General features: G+C 41.0%; 1 protein-coding gene across 1 annotated transcript in view; it reads left to right on the top strand.

Annotated features, from left to right (window-relative positions):
- The first annotated feature begins 8,734 nt into the window (after positions 1 to 8,734).
- The window catches only part of LOC128639272 (nicotinamide N-methyltransferase), a 31,661-nt gene continuing 21,452 nt past the window's right edge, over positions 8,735 to 18,943 (top strand). Inside the window, exon 1 of the mRNA XM_053691573.1 lies at positions 8,735 to 9,020. Within this exon, the coding sequence (XP_053547548.1) occupies positions 8,750 to 9,020 (271 nt within the window). The 5' untranslated portion in view covers positions 8,735 to 8,749. The remainder of the gene's footprint in view (positions 9,021 to 18,943) is intronic.

Raw genomic sequence — 18,943 nt, forward strand, 5'->3', positions numbered from 1 at the left:
GAGAATGTAGATACCAATTTTCACGTCTGTAACATTATCAGCTTTTGAGATATAGGTATCCTCATAAATCAGCCCCCTGTCTTTTTTGGAGATATAGGTATCCTTTATAAATCAGTCCCCATTTTTGACCCCAATTAAGTGGATTTTGGGGAAATGGTAAAACACGTATTTATTTATTTTTTCAAGGAGAATCTAAATACCAATTTTCACAGCTGTAACATCGTTGGTTGTTGAGATATAGTTATCCCTATAAATCAGTCCCCCTTTTTGACCCCCCTTAAGTGGATTTTTGGGAAATAGTAAAACACGTGTTTCTTTATTTTTCAAGGACAATCTAAATACCAATTTTAACATCTGTAACATCGTCGGTTTTTTAAATATAGGTATCCCCATAAATTAGCCCCCCCTCTTTTGACCCCCCATAAGTAGATTTTTGGGAAATGGTAAATTACATGTTTCTTTATTTTTCAAGAAGAATCTAAATACAAATTTTCAAGTCTGTAACATTGTTGGTTTTTGAGATATAGGTATCCTCATAAAAAAGTTCACTTCCCTTTTTTTACCCTCTTAGGGTCGTAATTTCCAAAAATCCTTCCTTAGTTGGTGCCTACTTCATAAAAACAATGTACCTTCCACATTTCACGTTCCTAGGTTAAACGGTTTGAGCTGGGCGTTGATGAGTCAGTCAGGACTTCTCCTTTTATATATATTTATACCTATATATATAGGGCGTTGATGAGTCAGTCAGTCAGGACTTCTTATATATATATATTTATACCTATATATAGGGCGTTGATGAGTCAGTCAGTCAGGACTTCTTATATATATATATATTTATATCTATATATAGGGCGTTGATGAGTCAGTCAGTCAGGACTTCTTATATATATATATTTATATCTATATATAGGGCGTTGATGAGTCAGTCAGTCAGGACTTCTTATATATATATATATTTATATCTATATATAGGGCGTTGATGAGTCAGTCAGTCAGGACTTCTTATATATATATATTTATATCTATATATAGGGCGTTGATGAGTCAGTCAGTCAGGACTTCTTATATATATATATTTATATCTATATATAGGGCGTTGATGAGTCAGTCAGTCAGGACTTCTTATATATATATATATTTATATCTATTTATAGGGCGTTGATGAGTCAGTCAGTCAGGACTTCTTATATATATATATTTATATCTATTTATAGGGCGTTGATGAGTCAGTCAGTCAGGACTTCTTATATATATATATATATATATATATTTATATATATTTATAGGGCGTTGATGAGTCAGTCAGTCAGGACTTCTTATATATATATATTTATATCTATATATAGGGCATTGATGAGTCAGTCAGTCAGGACTTCTTATATATATATATATTTATATCTATTTATAGGGCGTTGATGAGTCAGTCAGTAAGGACTTCTTATATATACATATTTATATCTATATATAGGGCGTTGATGAGTCAGTCAGTCAGGACTTCTTATATATAAATATATTTATATCTATTTATAGGGCGTTGATGAGTCAGTCAGTCAGGACTTCTTATATATATATATATTTATATCTATTTATAGGGCGTTGATGAGTCAGTCAGTCAGGACTTCTTATATATATATATGTAACAGCAGGGTTTGTAATATTGTAATGCACACAACCAAAAAGTATTTCAATGTGAAGCTCCTTTTATGAAGAGTGTTATCAGCTCTACAGGATACTTCAAAGGTTGCCATAGCAACCACTGCTGGATCGGCTCCGTCAGGAATGCAAGCAGAGCAGCCCAGATCTTTTTTTTATTACGTTTGACAGCTCTCTAAAACAAGAAGATAATTTTAATAGATTAATATTTGAAAAGTTTTTATCCTAAAAAGTCAGCCTAAGATAAAAAAACGACTATAACTAAGGATGGGCAAATGTTTTGCAACTATCAAAAAAATGAAACCAATTTTAACACATTTGTTTGTACAACATTTTAATATTTATTTAGTGCAATAATATTTCTAATGCTTTCTTTAAATGTCAGTCAATTTGATTTAAATGATGTAATATTCTAATTAGAAAAACATGTAATTAATATATTTGTAATAATATTTCTAATGCTCTCTTTAAATGTAATATTCAAATGATGCAATATTCAAAATAGAAACATTCAAATTGCTATACTTGTATCTATTATGTATCAATTTACTAAATTCCCTACCACAGGAATTATTGAACTTCTGAATAGTATTTGTTACATTTAATGTTATATTTGAAATTTTGAATGTGGTTATTTGATCTAATTATGAACATTCAAAAATTAAAGTAACATTTGAAAACCGGAAATAACATTCGATTACCAAATTTTAAAGGATTTTCATTCTTATCAACATTCAATAGTCCAGAATGAATGTGCACGGTACTATTTGTTCTACCAAACCGATTACACTTGCAGCACACTCGCCCAACCCTGCTCCCAGCGTTATTGTCAAATAGGGACACTTTTCTTGTATAAATTCCTTTTTTCTTCAGCGATTACTGTCACAAACTGTAACTTTATCGTGATATAGCTAGATTATACTGCATAGTCATGGAATAAAAAAATTATCAGTGTGCGTGTTTACAGCCTTCTGTCACGCAAGTCAAAAGAAAACTTTCATGATTCAGATAGAGCAGAAATTTTAAACAACTTTCCAATTTACTTCCATTAACAAAAAATGTCTTTTTATATTTATACTTTTTGAGTCACCAGCTCCTACTGAGTATGTGCAAGAATTCACAGAGTATATGTACATGCATCTGGGATTGGCTGATGGCTGTCACATGATACAAGGGGAGTGGAAATTTACATAACTTTGAAATTTGTCAGAAAAAAATCTACTTCTCATTTGAAGTGCAGACTAATTGCTATTGCATTATCTTTTTGTTATGCATTTGTTAATTGTGCAGATCTACTGTATTTACTGATCCTTTAAAGGGACATTGTACACTAGGATTTTCTTTGCATAAATGTTTTGTAGATGATCTATTTATATAGCCCAATCTGGCAGTGTTTTTGTAAAAATGTATAGTTTTGCTTATTTTTAAATAACATTGTGCTGATTTTTATACTCCTAACCAAGCCCCACAGTGTCAGATGTATACACACGTTTACAGACTCATGCTGGCTCCTGTTTACGTTACCTATCTGTTTTCCCAGCCCTTTTCAGTGGGTTTTTACCAGACAAACCTCATCAACAGTGCTAAACTGGGAGCCTCTCAGTAAGTTTTTAAAAGGTTGTATACTGGATTTTAATATCAGGGGCCCGATCCGATATAAATCGTCGCCCGCAAAAGCCAGCAACGCCAAATTTTGCGCTGGTTTGGTATCACATATACGGCGTAACCTAGAAGTTACGCTCGTATATTTCTGCCTTCGGCTGTAGTTTTTTGGCCCATAGACAGGTATACCAAACCAGCGCAGTTTGGTATCCAATATACAGCGTAAGGACTTACGTGGCGAAAATGGAGAAATTCTACTCCATTTTCACCTCGCCACAAATTGCAGGCGTAGTAAGCCTTGCACTGTCTATTGGAGCCCCGTAACTCCCTAAACTAGCTGCTAAATAAAACCTAACGCATGCGCAATGTCTATCTACCTGTCAACCGCGATCCCCCGCCCCAATCCCTAATAAAGTATTTAACCCCTAAAACGCCGCTCCCGGACCCCGCCGCCACCTACATTAAATGTATAACCCCCTAATGTGAGCCCCTTACACCGCCGCCATCTACATTATCTACCCCCTAATGTGAGCCCCTTACACCGCCACCATCTACATTATCTATCCCCTAATGTGAGCCCCTTACTCCGCCGCCACCTACATTACCTACCCCCTAATGTGAGCCCCTTACACCGCCGCCATCTACATTATCTATCCCCTAATGTGAGCCCCTTACACCGCCGCCATCTACATTATCTACCCCCTAATGTGAGCCCCTTACATCGCCGCCACCTACATTAACTACCCCCTAATGTGAACTCCTACCCCGCCGTCAGCTACATTAACTACCCCCTAATGTGAGCTTCTACCCCGCCGCCAGCTATATTAAAATTATTAACCCCTAATCTAACCCCACTATACCACTGCCACCTATATTAAATTATTAACCCCTAATCTTTTTTATTTTGGGGGGCTTTATTATTTTATTAGGGGGCTTAGAATAGGTGTAATTAGCTTAAAATTCTTGTTATCTTTTTTTATTTTTTGTAATTTAGTTTAGTGTATTTAATTGTATTTTAGTTTAGAGATTTGTAGTTTATTTAATTTATTGATAGTGTAGGTGTATTTGTAACTTAGGTTAGGATTTATTTTACGGGTAAATTGGTAATTATTTTAACTAGGTAGCTATTAAATAGTTATTAACTATTTAATAGCTATTGTACCTAGTTAAAATAAATACCAAGCTACCTGTAAAATAAATATAAACCCTAAAATAGCTACAATGTAATTATTAATTATATTGTAGCTATCTTAGGGTTTATTTTATAGGTAAGTATTTAGATTTAAATAGGAATATTTTAATTAATAATATTAATATTAATTAGATTTATTTTAATAAGAATTTAGTTAGGGGTGTTAGAGTTAGATAGGGTTATTATACTTAATATATATATATATATATATATATATATATATATATATATATATATATATATATATATATAATATAATAACTATATTAACTATATTAACCATAATATAATTAGGGTTAATAGACATAATATAATGTGATACAGAGGGTTAACAGCGCTTACAAATCTTCCTAAATATATATATATAGATGGATATGAGTCTCTGGAAGGTAAAATAGATGTATATATAAAGTCCTTAATTATAATGTAGAGGTGTGAATCCAAGTGTAATAGGAGTGCATTAGATACCCTTACCAAAAATTACTTTTACTTTTATACCCTCAATATTATGAAGTATGTTTACAGCACAGAGGATTAAAGGTGATCTCTTATCAGATTCACAAGATGTTGTGAATCTAATAAGAGATCACCTTTAACCCTGTGTGCTGTAAACATACCTCATAATATTGAGGGTATAAAATGTGAGTGTAACATTTGTCTATTTTATAGTTTTATTGAATAAAAACGGTATTACACTATCCTTGCTTTTTTGTCTTTCTGGGTACACATACGGACAAGAAAGTTCATACCAAGACTACAAAGCACAGCTCCAAGAGGCAACAAGCACAGGAAGTTTCCTAGAGAGACCAGTACAGAAGGATCTAAATTTCCTTCTACTCCAAGAGGCAGACGAAAACACAGAATATATCATCCAGATACACCCTCCAATGCGGCAAACTTACCTCATACAATTGGGGTAATTTTTGGTAAGGGTATCTAATGCACTCCTATTACACTTGGATTCACACCTCTACATTATAATTAAGGACTTTATATATACATCTATTTTACCTTCCAGAGACTCATATCCATCTATATATATATATATATATATATATAGGAAGATTTGTAAGCGCTGTTAACCCTCTGTATCAAATTTTCTAATAATTAACCTGGACTTAGTCTTCAGTTAATTATTTGCCCCTAATAGCTGACTTACTTGGTCTTCATATATCTGACTAGCGCTATTTCAGGAGTAATGCTTGTCTCCACTCAGATCTCTGAGTGGATACATTCTACTCACCTTTGTATATATAATATAATAACTATATTAACTATATTAACCCTAATATAATTAGGGTTAATATAGTTAATATAGGTGGCGGCGGTATAGTGGGATTAGATTAGGGGGTAATGTATTTAATATAGGTGGCGGCGGTGTAGGGGGATTTAGATTAGATGCAAAAGAGCTGTTTACTTTGTGACAAAGCACCGCCAAAAGCCCTTTTAAGGGCTGGTAAAAGAGCTGGTTACTTTAGGACAATGGCCCGCAAAAAGCCCTTTTAAGGGCTGGCAATAGAGCTGTTTACTTTGGGGTAATGCCACGCAAAAAGCCCTTTTCAGGGCTGGCAATAGAGCTGTTTACTTTGGGGTAATGCCACGCAAAAAGCCCTTTTCAGGGCTATTTGTAGGGTTAGACTTAGGTTTAGTGGTAGGGATAGTTTAGTATTTTAGGGGTTAATTAATTTAATATAGGTGGCGGCGGTATAGGGGGATTAGATTAGGGGTTAATTAATTTAATATAGTTGGCGGCGGTATAGGGGGATTAGATTAGGGTTAATAAATGTAATATAGGTGGTGGCGGTGTAGGGGGATTTAGAATAGGGGTTAATTAATTTAATACAGCTGGCGGCAGGGTAGGGGGATTTAAATTAGGGGTTAATAATTTTAATATAGCTGGCGGCGGGGTAGGGGGATTAGATTAGGGGTTAATAATTTTAATATAGCTGGCGGCGGGGTAGGAGCTCACATTAGGGGGTAGTTAATGTAGCTGGCGGCGGAGTAAGGGTCTCACATTAGGGGGTAGGTAATGTAGCTGGCGGCGGAGTAAGGGGCTCACATTAGGGGGTAGGTAATGTAGCTGGCGGCGGAGTAAGGGGCTCACATTAGGGGGTAGGTAATGTAGCTGGCGGCGGGGTAGGAGCTCACATTAGGGGGTAGGTAATGTAGCTGGCGGCGGTGTAAGGGGCTCACATTAGGGGGTAGGTAATGTAGCTGGCGGCGGTGTAAGGGCTCACATTAGGGTGTAGGTAATGTAGGTGGCGGCGGTGTAAGGGGCTCACATTAGGGGGTAGGTAATGTAGCTGGCGGCGGTGTAAGGGGCTCACATTAGGGGGTAGGTAATGTAGCTGGCGGCGGTGTAAGGGCTCACATTAGGGGGTAGGTAATGTAGCTGGCGGCGGTGTAAGGGGCTCACATTAGGGGGTAGGTAATGTAGCTGGTGGCGGTGTAAGGGGCTCACATTAGGGGGTAGGTAATGTAGCTGGCGGCGGTGTAAGGGCTCACATTAGGGGGTAGGTAACGTAGCTGGCGGCAGAGTAAGGGTCTCACATTAGGGGGTAGGTAATGTAGCTGGCGGCGGAGTAAGGGGCTCACATTAGGGGGTAGGTAATGTAGCTGGCGGCGGGGTAGGAGCTCACATTAGGGGGTAGGTAATGTAGCTGGCGGCGGTGTAAGGGGCTCACATTAGGGGGTAGGTAATGTAGGTGGCGGCGGTGTAAGGGGCTCACATTAGGGGGTAGGTAATGTAGCTGGCGGCGGTGTAAGGGGCTCACATTAGGGGGTAGGTAATGTAGCTGGCGGTGGAGTAAGGGGCTCACATTAGGGGGTAGGTAATGTAGCTGGCGGCGGAGTAAGGGGCTCACATTAGGGGGTAGGTAATGTAGGTGGCGGCGGTGTAAGGGCTCACATTAGGGGGTAGGTAATGTAGCTGGCGGCGGTGTAAGGGCTCACATTAGGGGGTAGGTAATGTAGCTGGCGGCGGTGTAAGGGGCTCACATTAGGGGGTAGGTAATGTAGGTGGCGGCGGAGTAAGGGTCTCACATTAGGGGGTAGGTAATGTAGGTGGCGGCGGAGTAAGGGTCTCACATTAGGGGGTAGGTAATGTAGCTGGCGGCGGTGTAAGGGGCTCACATTAGGTGGTAGGTAATGTAGCTGGCGGCGGAGTAAGGGCTCACATTAGGTGGTAGGTAATGTAGCTGGCGGCGGTGTAAGGGGCTCACATTAGGTGGTAGGTAATGTAGCTGGCGGCGGAGTAAGGGGCTCACATTAGGGGATAGGTAATGTAGCTGGCGGCGGTGTAAGGGGCTCACATTAGGGGGTAGGTAATGTAGCTGGCGGCGGTGTAAGGGGCTCACATTAGGGGGTAGGTAATGTAGGTGGCGGCGGGGTCCGGGAGCGGCGGTTTAGGGGTTAATAACTTTATTAGGTGGCGGCGGGGTCCGGGAGCGGCGGTTTAGGGGTTAATACATTTTTTATTATTAGGAGAGTGAGGGGGGATAGCGGATAGAGGGTTAGACGTGTCGGGCTATGTTTTGGAGGCGTGTTAGACAGTACGGGAGATTTTATAACTTAGTCAGGTTTTGTAGGCGCCGAAAGTTTCTAAAGTGCCGTAAGTCACTGGCGACTTCAGAAATTTGTACTTACGCAGATTTCTGGACATCGCTAGTTTGTCAGACTTACGGCACTTAAGCATCTGACGGCGCCGTATATGGGATAGCTCGAGTTGCAAGCTGAAACTACGGGCGGCGAGGGTTCCCTCGCTTGCGCCGCAAACTACGATCTATATCGGATCGCGCCCCAGTATCTGTGCATATTCTTCTTTATAGTAGTGTCTATTACATGCAGTTATATAACATTGGTGTATAATGTCCCTTTAAGTCCAGGAGGCACTAAAGTAGCGAGTTCAGACTGCATATTTGATTTATTGTTCTGAATTCCTTTTGGGGGGAAAAATGTATTTTTAGTGTTTTTTTACTCTCAAGTTTATTAACCCCCTGTGTTAATAAAAAAAAAAAAAACTCTGACACGCCTCCTACTGCTTTTTTTTACAATTACAGGCTCCTTGAGACCATAGGAATTAAATTATGTTTTTTATCGGGCCCAAGATAATTTAGCGCTCCACTTGTAATCTTGCCCTAATGCTTTATAGCGGTTAACATTATATTACAATGATCAGTCTCTTTAAGAAGCTTCCTGTTTAACGCTCAGACCAATATGGTTTATATTACAACTATTGCAAAAATGTTGGGAGTAATGAACATTGATGTTAAACAAAGAGCATGAATTATATCAGTGCATCACATGACCATTCTAACGCCAGATACCGCCTCACAGAAGAAGCTATCACACATTAACAGACATATTACTAAACACACATATCTGCAGCCAGCCATTGCAGACCTCTTGGTGCTATCTCCGGTTATCATGTCAGACTTTACTACCCAGAGTGATTATGAAAAAGAGTTTGACGCAGAGCTGTATCTGGAAACATATTTTCATCTGGGATCAGGAAGCCTGGCTGACGATTTCATACGATTTTCTGTTGGAAATTTCCATAAGATTTTCACATCAGGTATGCAAAGTTCTCATAAAAACCACTGTGATCTTATCTTTACTCATATCTCTGTAAGGTTTCAGAGTAAAGTCTGCTCTTTCTTTTACATTAGGAATTTACCGTTAATCAGTTCCAATAGCAGCCTCCTTTGTCCATAAGAAAATATTTTAAGAATAAGTTATAAGAAAGTTGCATAGTTAATTGCAGTCTGTCCTTGGGGAATATTGTCCTGGTCTCAGTGCTGGCTCTAAAATGGATCCTTGTGGGACCATGGGGAGGACTTTTGATAGTAGCAGAACACAGGAAGTGTAGGGTGACCTTAAAGGTATAGTAAAGTCAAGATTAAACTTTATGATTCAGAGAGAGCATGCAGTTTAAAATAGCTTTGAAATGTACTTCTGTTATCAAATTTGAAGCAATGAATGAAGCACATTTGCTAGCAGAAGAAAATTGGAAAGTTTTTTAAAAATATATGCTCTATCTGAATCATGAACAAAAAGTGGGTTTCATATCCCTTTAAAGGGACATTATACACTAAATACATTTTATATGCATAGTAATGAGGTTATTCCCGTCTCATCTAGTTTATTTCAGTGTTAATGTGTTTGCACATGTGCAGCAAGTCTCCTTCAGATACCTGCAGTGTCATCTAGGTTCCAAAATAGCCCCACCCGTAATAAGAGTAAAGTGCATGAAATGTATTTATTGTTTAGTGTCCCTTTAAATAATATAGTTAAGCCAAAGTCACTTGTACTTATTTATGTATCTCTTTTACCTTTATGACGATTTAATGCATGTTATGGTTGGGTTTAAAATGTAGTCAGCACAGTCCCGACTGGTTTGTATTTGACTGTTGTTAGTAGACTTGTGCACAGCTGAAATTAAAAATTTTGCCTGAGATTTTCATAATGAATATTTAGCGAAATTAGTTTCCCTGAATATTTGTTGCTGGCGCTATTTAATATTTGTTTTGTTTCAAACAAAACGAAAACTGAATATGAGTTAAACAATTGCATTAGTTTTCATGAAACAAAAGTAACTGTACCAAAGCTACAGGCGTATAAAAGCTGTAGCTTTATAATTACTTTCTGCGCACTGGAGAGCACGCTAACCTCTTCCATGACAGAACCCCGGCCGTCCTAATAGGACCTTCTCCTTTAGTGCAGGCCCTGGGAGCCGCCGTGCTAAGCCTCCTGTTAGCATTACCAGGGTTCTGTCATGGAAGTGGTCTGGGTTAGCTCTTCAGCGCACAGAAGGTAAGTATTAAACCCTAAAAAAATTTTTTAAGGAAACTAATGAATACTGATGATTTCCATTAGTATTTTTTTAATTTTATTTAAAAATAATCACCTAAATTACAAGATTTGCGGTACAGCTATACCTCTAAAAAATTGGCCTTTGCAGGCGGAATGGCAGGTCATCCGTTTTACAAGTCGCTGCGGTACGGTTATACAGCTATCGTTTTAGCCTGTACCGCAACTCTCCATTCTGCACTCAAACTACTACTATAAAAGGCCAAATGTGTTTGTCCGAAGCTGTCATGCGCAGTAGAGACAGCATGAGGACAAACACACCTGGCCTTACAGTCCCTAAGTTTCTGCAGTGCGAGCAGAAGTGGGCATGGCCGAGCGTGGGCGGGGGCGTGGCTGAGCATGAAGGGGGCGGGGCAGAATGTGAAGGGATGTGAAGGGGGCATGGCCGACCGTGAAGGGGTGGGGCCGACCGTGAAGGGGGCGGGGGCAGGTGGCCCGTGAAAGGCCGTGCAGACTGAGACTCTGAGAGCTCAAAACAGCGCAAAAGAGGGGAGAGAGAGTGGGTAGGGAAAAGATAAGAAAGGTGAGAGAGAGATCAAGAGGGGAGAGAGAGATCAAGAGGGGAGATAAAGAGAGCACAAGAGAGGGAGCAAAAGAGAGGGAGAGAGACAGCAAAAGAGAGGGGGAGGGAGAGCAAAAGAAAGGGGAGAGATCAAAAGAGAGGGGGAAGAGAGAGAGAGAGGGGGGAGGGGGAGAGAGAGAGGGGGGAGGGGGAGAGAGAGAGGGGGAGGGGGGGAGAGAGAGAGGGGGGAGGGGGAGAGAGAGAGGGGGGAGGGGGAGAGAGAGAGAGAGGGGGAGAGAGGGGAGAGAGAGAGAGGGGAGAGAGAGGGGGGAGAGGGAGAGAGAGGGGGTGAGAGAAAGGGGGGGAGGGAGAGAGAGGGGAGGGAGAGAGAGGGGGAAGAGAAAGGGTGGAGGGAGAGAGAGGGGAGGGAGAGAGAGAGAGGGGAGAGGGAGAGAGAGGGGAGGGGGAGAGAGAGAGGGGAGGGGGGAGAGAGAGAGGGGAGAGAGAGGGGGGAGAGGGAGAGAGAGGGGGTGAGAGAAAGGGGGGGAGGGAGAGAGAGGGGAGGGAGAGAGAGGGGGAAGAGAAAGGGGGGAGGGAGAGAGAGGGGAGGGAGAGCGAGAGAGAGGGGAAAGAGAGGGGAGGGGGGGAGAGAGGGGAGAGGGAGGGGGAGAGAGAGGGGAGAGAGAGGGGAGGGGGAGAGGGAGGGGGAGAGAGAGGGGAGGGGGAGAGAGAGGGGAGGGGAGAGAGGGGGGGGAGAGAGAGGGGAGGGGGAGAGAGAGGGGGAGAGAGAGGGGGGGGGAGAGAGAGGGGAGGGGGAGAGAGAGGGGAGGGGAGAGAGAGGGGAGGGGAGAGAGAGGGGAGGGGAGGGGGAGAGAGAGGGGGAGAGAGAGGGGAGGGGGAGAGAGAGGGGAGAGAGAGAGGGGAGAGAGAGAGGGGGAGAGAGAGGGGAGAGAGAGGGGAGAGAGAGAGAGAGAGAGATAGAGAGGGGGGGGAGAGAGAGGGGAGAGAGAGAGGGGGGGAGAGAAAGAGAGGGGGAAAGAGAGAGCGGGGGAAGAGAGAGAGAGGGGGGGAGAGAGAGAGGGGAGAGAGAGGGGAGAGGGAGAGAGAGGGGAGAGGGAGAGAGAGGGGAGAGAGAGAGATAGAGGGGAGAGAGAGAGATAGAGGGGAGAGAGAGAGCAGAGAGAGAGGGGGGAGAGGGGGGGAGAGAGGGGGGAGAGAGAGTGGGGAGAGAGAGAGGGGAGAGAGAGAGCGCAAAAGAGAGGGGGGAGAGAGAGCGCAAAAGAGAGGGGTGAGAGAGAGAGAGCGCAAAAGAGAGGGGGAGAGAGAGCGTAAAAGAGAGGGGTGAAAGAGAGTGCAAAAGAGAGGGGGAGAGAGCGCAAAAGAGAGGGGGAGAGAGAGCGCAAAAGAGGGGGGGAGAGAGAGAGCTCAAAAGAGGAGGGGAGAGGGAGAGCGCAAAAGAGGGGGGAGAGAGAGAGCACAAAAGAGGGGGGGAGAGAGAGAGCGCAAAGAGGGGGAGAGAGAGCGCAAAAGAGAGGGGGAGAGAGAGAGCTCAAAAGAGGGGGGAGAGAGAGAGCGCAAATGAGGAGGGGAGAGAGAGAGCGCAAAAGAGGGGGGGAGAGAGAGAGCACAAAAGAGGGGGGGAGAGAGAGAGCGCAAAAGAGGGGGGAGAGAGAGAGCGCAAAGAGGGGGAGAGAGAGCGCAAAAGAGAGGAGGGAGAGAGAGCTCAAAAGAGAGGGGGAGAAGAGAGCTCAAAAGAGAGGGGGAGAGAGAGCGCAAAAGAGAGGGGGAGAGAGAGAGCTCAAAAGAGGGGGGAGAGAGAGAGCGCAAATGAGGAGGGGAGAGAGAGAGCACAAAAGAGGGGGGGAGAGAGAGAGCGCAAAGAGGGGGAGAGAGAGCGCAAAAGAGAGGGGGGAGAGAGAGCTCAAAAGAGAGGGGGAAAGAAAGCACAAAAGAGAGGGGGAGAGAGAGCAAAAGAGAGGGGGAGAGAGAGAGCACAAAAGAGGGGGGAGAGAGAGAGAGTGCAAAAGAGGGGGGAGAGAGAGCGCAAAAGAGAGGGGGGAGAGAGAGAGCTCAAAAGAGAGGGGGAGAGAAAGCGCAAAAGAGAGGGGGGAGAGAGAGAGAGCAAAAGAGAGCAAAAGAGAGGGGGAGGGAGAGAGCGCAAGGGGTGGGACCGCTGTACCCATAATCCACCATCCACCCACATTGCTACTACTAATAAATCTATTAACCCCTAAACCACCGGCACCCCACATCACTACTAATAAAACAAACATATTAACCCATAAACCGCCATCCCCTGCATCGCCAATACTATAATAAAGCTATTAACCCCTAAACCGCTGACCCCCCACATCACAACTACTAAAATTAACCCCTAAACCACAAGCACCCCACATCGCGACACACTAAATTAAACTATAAACCCCTAAACCTAACACCCGCTAACTTTGATTAAAGTTACAATATAACTACCTTAAAATAAATAAAAACTTACCTGTGAAATAAAAAAAAACTAAGATTAAACTATAAATAAACCTAACATAACTATTTTAAAAAACTAAAATAAAGTAAAAATAAAAAAAAACAAAATTACAAATTTTAAATCCTAGCTACGAAAAAATAATAAAAACTAACATTACAAAAAAACCTCTAAAATTACAAAAAATAAAAAAATCTAAGATTACTAAAAATAATAAATGAAATTATCCAAATTAATAAAAATTAAACCTAATCTCATACAGCTATAAAAACAAAAAAGCCACCCCAAAATAATTTTGGGTTCTAACATGCAAATATTATATTTCAGATTTCAGTACTGTACAATGTTTCTGAGGGTACTATGCTTACAGAAGTATTAAACATAATGTAAAACTACCTTTAGGTTTCACATATAAGTTGTATTAATACATAAAAATATTGTCTAAATGATATAAGATATTGTTGTTTACACTTGGTTCCAACTTTTGTCCCATTTTACAGATGCAAATATACAAATATTCCGAAAACCAAACTATTCCGGTCCCTAGCAGTTTAGATAAAAGTCTTTCCACCTGTATAGACAAGGGCACAATACTTCCTTCATAAAGCCTGCCCAAAAATTCCTGCCCTTCGCCACCCCCAAAAAAAACAAAACATTGAACTAAGTACTTGACCTCATTGTGTAACAAGACAAAATAAATATGTGTTCTTTGGATAGCAAAAGAAGCAGGATAATTAACCAAAATCCCACACAAACATATATAACACAATCATTTATTGAGAAACAACTAGAGAATTTGATAAAAGATAGAAAGATAAAAAGCATGTTAAACTATTAGATTAATAACAGACAATTAGAAAATCACAGCAATCACCAAATATACTGTGCATTGTACACAATAGTAGATCATTATCCTAAGATGGCTGGTGCATCCTTTAACACATTCTGGGTTAATACTTCTTAGGCTTAGTGTAACAAAATCTATCAAACTACTGGATTTACACATTTTTAGAACAAGACATAAATGAATACCTAGTTTATAGATAATTCCCAGCACCAGTAAAAAAAAACCTCAGAAACACTTAAAATATCAAGGTAATTCTGCAACTTCTGAAATATTAACACTATCCTTATACAAACTACAGCACTGATCATCTCCTGATATCTCTCCCTCTTTACTCAACCAGATTTCCAACTGCCTCTCTGCAATTTACTCTTGGATGTCTTCACACTACCTCCAACTCACACTACCTCCAAGACATCCAACACCTGACATTTCTTTGATGGTTGGAGATTCTATTCTCAACACCTCACACCAGGGGCGCAATCAAATATACGGCGCAGGTTTCATCGCAAGCGTGGGAACCTGCGCCGCCCGTAATTTCTTTTTTTTTTTTTTTTTGAAACAAGCTTTATTGAAAACAAAAATTGTGCATACAGTAAAAGACATATCATTACACACATCCTTTGCTTGCGTTTTAACAATTGTGTTCTACTATATATTATTTAAGGATATATCTGATTATAATCTGTAACTCCATGCATGCATAGTATTTTAAATATCTTTGCTTACCAAGCCTGCTATATTTTTTTCCTTTTTTTTTTATTATCTAATACTCTCCTCCTTTCACAGTTTCCTAACTTATCTACCTAAAATAACTACAGAAAAAAAAAAAAAAAAAAAAAAAAAAAAGGGGGGGGGGGGTGGGTTCATGTGTGTTGGAGGGATAGGGGAGGGAAGGGGAGGGAAGGTTGGGAAGTGTGTTTTGAATTTGCTTTTGCTAGATCTATTTTGCTCAGAGACCAGTGCCTCTCCACGTGGCCAGCATCATTTCGTGTATCTCTATTTGTTTGACTTTAAAGTAGTGGAATCTCTCTAATATGAGTAGCTCATCTACTGTGTGACTCCACTCCTCAAGTGACGGGACAATTCCCGACTTCCATTTCCTCGGTATTAATTTTTTAGCTCCTGTGAGCATTATAAGCATCAGAGCTTGCGTATGTTGTGTTTTTACTTCTGGTAAATGAAACAGAAGGGTCGCCTCAGGCGTGTTTGGTATGGTTATTTGCAATCTGTCTGACATAATGTTAAGCACTCTGTCCCAGTAGTCTTTTATTTTTGGGCACTCCCACCAGATGTGCAAGAGTGTACCATGTTCTCCACAGTCTCTCCAGCACATGGGGCTGGCTGTCTGGTAACATCTGTGTAGTCTTGTTGGTGTTAAGTACCATCTATTAGTGAGTTTTAAATGAATTTCCTGAACATTAGCGGAGATGGATGAGCGCTTAGTTAATTTAAAAGACTTAAGCCATGTGTCCTCGTCAATGTCTCTGCCTAGGTCCCTTTCCCATGCCTTTGTGTATGAGGGGAGAGCTGAGCCAGGGGGTGCTGATAGAAGTTTATATATCAATGAGATCAATCTCCGTATTGGTTTGTTTGTCGTGCATAGTGTTTCAAATGTAGTCAGGGCTCTCATGAAGTTCTCTTTATTCTTGTGGTGTGTTAAGAAATGTTGGAGTTGGTTGTATCTCAGCCAAGAGTGAAAAATTGTACCATATTTTTCTATCATATCTTGTTGGGGTAGTAGTTTCCCGCCCGCCATTGCAAAATGTAAGGAGCCTTCACGAAGGCTGTAGGGCTTACTCATTTGTGTTCCCAGTTGACAGTATGGGAGATCTGGGTTTTCGATAATAGGTATGAGCGGTGAATGTTTTGATGAGATATATGTGTTAGTGTTGACTGTCTTGTCCCATATTCTTAGAGTTTCTGCTATGATAGTATAATTATTGGTGATTTTCGGGCGATTTGTTGGCAGTGTGAATGCTAGGACACTTACATTATTGAGACCAAGGAGCTGGCCATCAAGTTTCACCCATGCTTTGTGGTTGTAATTATGGGCCCATTCCACAACTCTTTGTAGGAAAATGGCCTGTCTGTAGGATGCCAGTTCTGGGAAGCCTAAACCTCCTTTATCTCTAGTCATGTATAGTGTTTTTCTTGGAACTCGGGGTTTTATATTATTCCATATGAATTGTTCAAGTATTTTTTGTAGCTGTGGGAGGAAGTTTTTAGGGATGGAGATTGGGAGTGTTTGTAGTATATATAATATACGTGGCAGGATGTTCATTTTTATGACTCCAATTTTACCTAGCCACGATAGGGGTTTATTCTTCCATGAGGAGAGATCTCTAGTTATTTCATTTTTCAGTTTAAGGTAATTTGATTTAAAGAGGTCATGGGGGTCCTTAGTGAGAAGGACTCCCAAGTATTTTAGTTGGGAGGTAGCTATAGGTATGTGGTAGGTTTCGCATAAGTGTGATAGCTGCGCTTGTGGCGCCGTTATATTGAGGATTTCCGATTTCGTGATGTTTAGATGAAAGTTAGAGAGGGAACCGTATGTTGTAAGGTCTTCTAAAAGATTTGGGAGAGAGACCTCGATGTTGGTGAGGGTGTATAGTATGTCATCAGCGTATAACGCTTGTTTATATTCGCTATCTTTTATTACGACTCCAGTGATGTTAGGATTATTTCGAATTCTTTGTGCTAGTGCTTCAATTGATAGGGCAAACAAAAGTGGGGAAAGGGGGCAACCTTGTCTCGTCCCGTTTGTGATACTAAAAGCATCTGAAAGGGTTCCATTCACCCTCACTCTTGCATTCGGATCGGAATACAAAGAGAACACCAGGTTCGTAAACACATCTCCAAATTTCATAGCCTTCATAACCCGACGCAGGAAGAGCCAATCGACGCGGTCGAAGGCCTTCTCTGCGTCGGTTGAGAATAGTACCATTGGTACCTTCTCATTGCGTGCGTGCTCTATGAGCTGTACTACCTTACAAGTATTGTCCCTAGCCTCCCTTCCTGGGACGAAGCCCACTTGGTCTGTGGAGACCAGGGCCGGCAAGTATTTATTTAGACGCAGCGAGAGTATTTTGGCCAGGATCTTAATATCAGTATTTAAAAGTGATATAGGCCTGAAGTGCTCAGGAGCAGTGTGAGGTTTACCCGGCTTTGGGATTACCGATATGTAGGCTTCAAGCATTGGGCGGGAAAGTTGTGGATCTTTGATTAGGTTGTTGAAGAGTTGGAGCATTTTAGGGGCTAGGATGCTAAAAAAAGTTTTGTAGTATTTGATCGAGAGCCCATCTGGACCTGGGCTCTTGCCGTTTGGGAGATCCTTAATCGCTAGTGACAACTCTTCTTGGGATATGGGTAAGTCTAGTGTGTCAGCGTCTTCTTTTGAAAGACATGGTAGGTCTAGGGACGACAGGTAGGCGTCTATAGATCTCTTTCTGTTTAGGGTTTGTGTGTGAGTGTCGGGCCTCTCGGTAATGTTGTATAGGGCCTTGTAATATTGGTTAAATGCGTTAGCTATTTGTTTATTGCTTTTTATTTTAGCACCCTCTTTGTCTGTAATACTATAAATGTGTGAGCGAAGTTGCTGTCTCTTAATAGAACGGGCCAATAGCCTTCCTGGTTTGTTGCCATTTTCATGGTATTGTTGTTTAATGGAGAGCATCTTGCTTTGGTATGCATCTGCGAGGTGCTGGTTGAGTTCTGATCTGGCGCTTTGAAGGTGTTGTTTAACCTCGCTATCTGCCGTGTTTTGCTTATGCTTTGCTTCCAGGGTCGCAACTAAGTCTAGCAGTGATTTGTGTGCGCCGCCCGTAATTTCACCTTGCACATCGGGTTATTCATAAAGTGCCGTAAGTCTGATAAACTAGCGATGTCTAGAAATTAGCAATTAGCAATACAAATTTCTGGAGTCGCCAGTGACTTACGGCACTTTAGAAACTGCCGGCGCCTCCCAAAAATAAGGCTGGCACGTAAAACCCCTATATCCGCAATCCCCCCCCCCTCTCATTACTAATATTAAATGTATTAACCCCTAGACTGACAACCCCCCACAACGCAATATGCTTATTTAAACTATTAACCCCTATATCCGCCATCAAACCCACACCACAGGTAATAACTCAATTATTAACCCCTAAACCGCCATAGCCCACATAGCCTATTAAATGTATTAACCCCTAATCTGCCACCACCAACGTCGCCGCCACTATAATAAAGTTATTAACCCCTAAACCTAAGTCTAACCCTAACACCCCCCGAACTTAAATATTATTTAAATAAATCTAAATAAATGTACTTTTATTAACTCAATTATTCCCGTTTAAAACTAAATACTTACCTATAAAATAAACCCTAAGATAGCTACAATATAATTAATAATTAAATTGTAGCTATTTTAGGATTTATTTATATTTTACAGGCAACTTTGTATTTATTTTAACTAGGTAGAATAGTTATTAAATAGTTATTAACTATTTAATAGCTACCTAGTTAAAATAAAGACAAATTTACCTGTAAAATAAATCCTAACCTAAGTTACAATTACACCTAACACGACACTATCATTAAATAAATTAAATTAATTAACTACAATTAGCTAAAATGAAATACAATTAAATAAAATAAACTAAAGTACCAAAAAAAACAAACACTAAAGTACAGAAAATAAAAAAAAATGACAAAAAGTTTAAACTAATTAACCTAATCTAAGTCCCCTAATAAAATAAAGAAGCCCCCCAAAATAATAAAATTCCCTACCCTATACTAAATTACAAATAGCCCTTAAAAGGG

Source organism: Bombina bombina, chromosome 8, assembly GCF_027579735.1.
Source record: "Bombina bombina isolate aBomBom1 chromosome 8, aBomBom1.pri, whole genome shotgun sequence".
Lineage (NCBI taxonomy): Eukaryota > Metazoa > Chordata > Amphibia > Anura > Bombinatoridae > Bombina > Bombina bombina.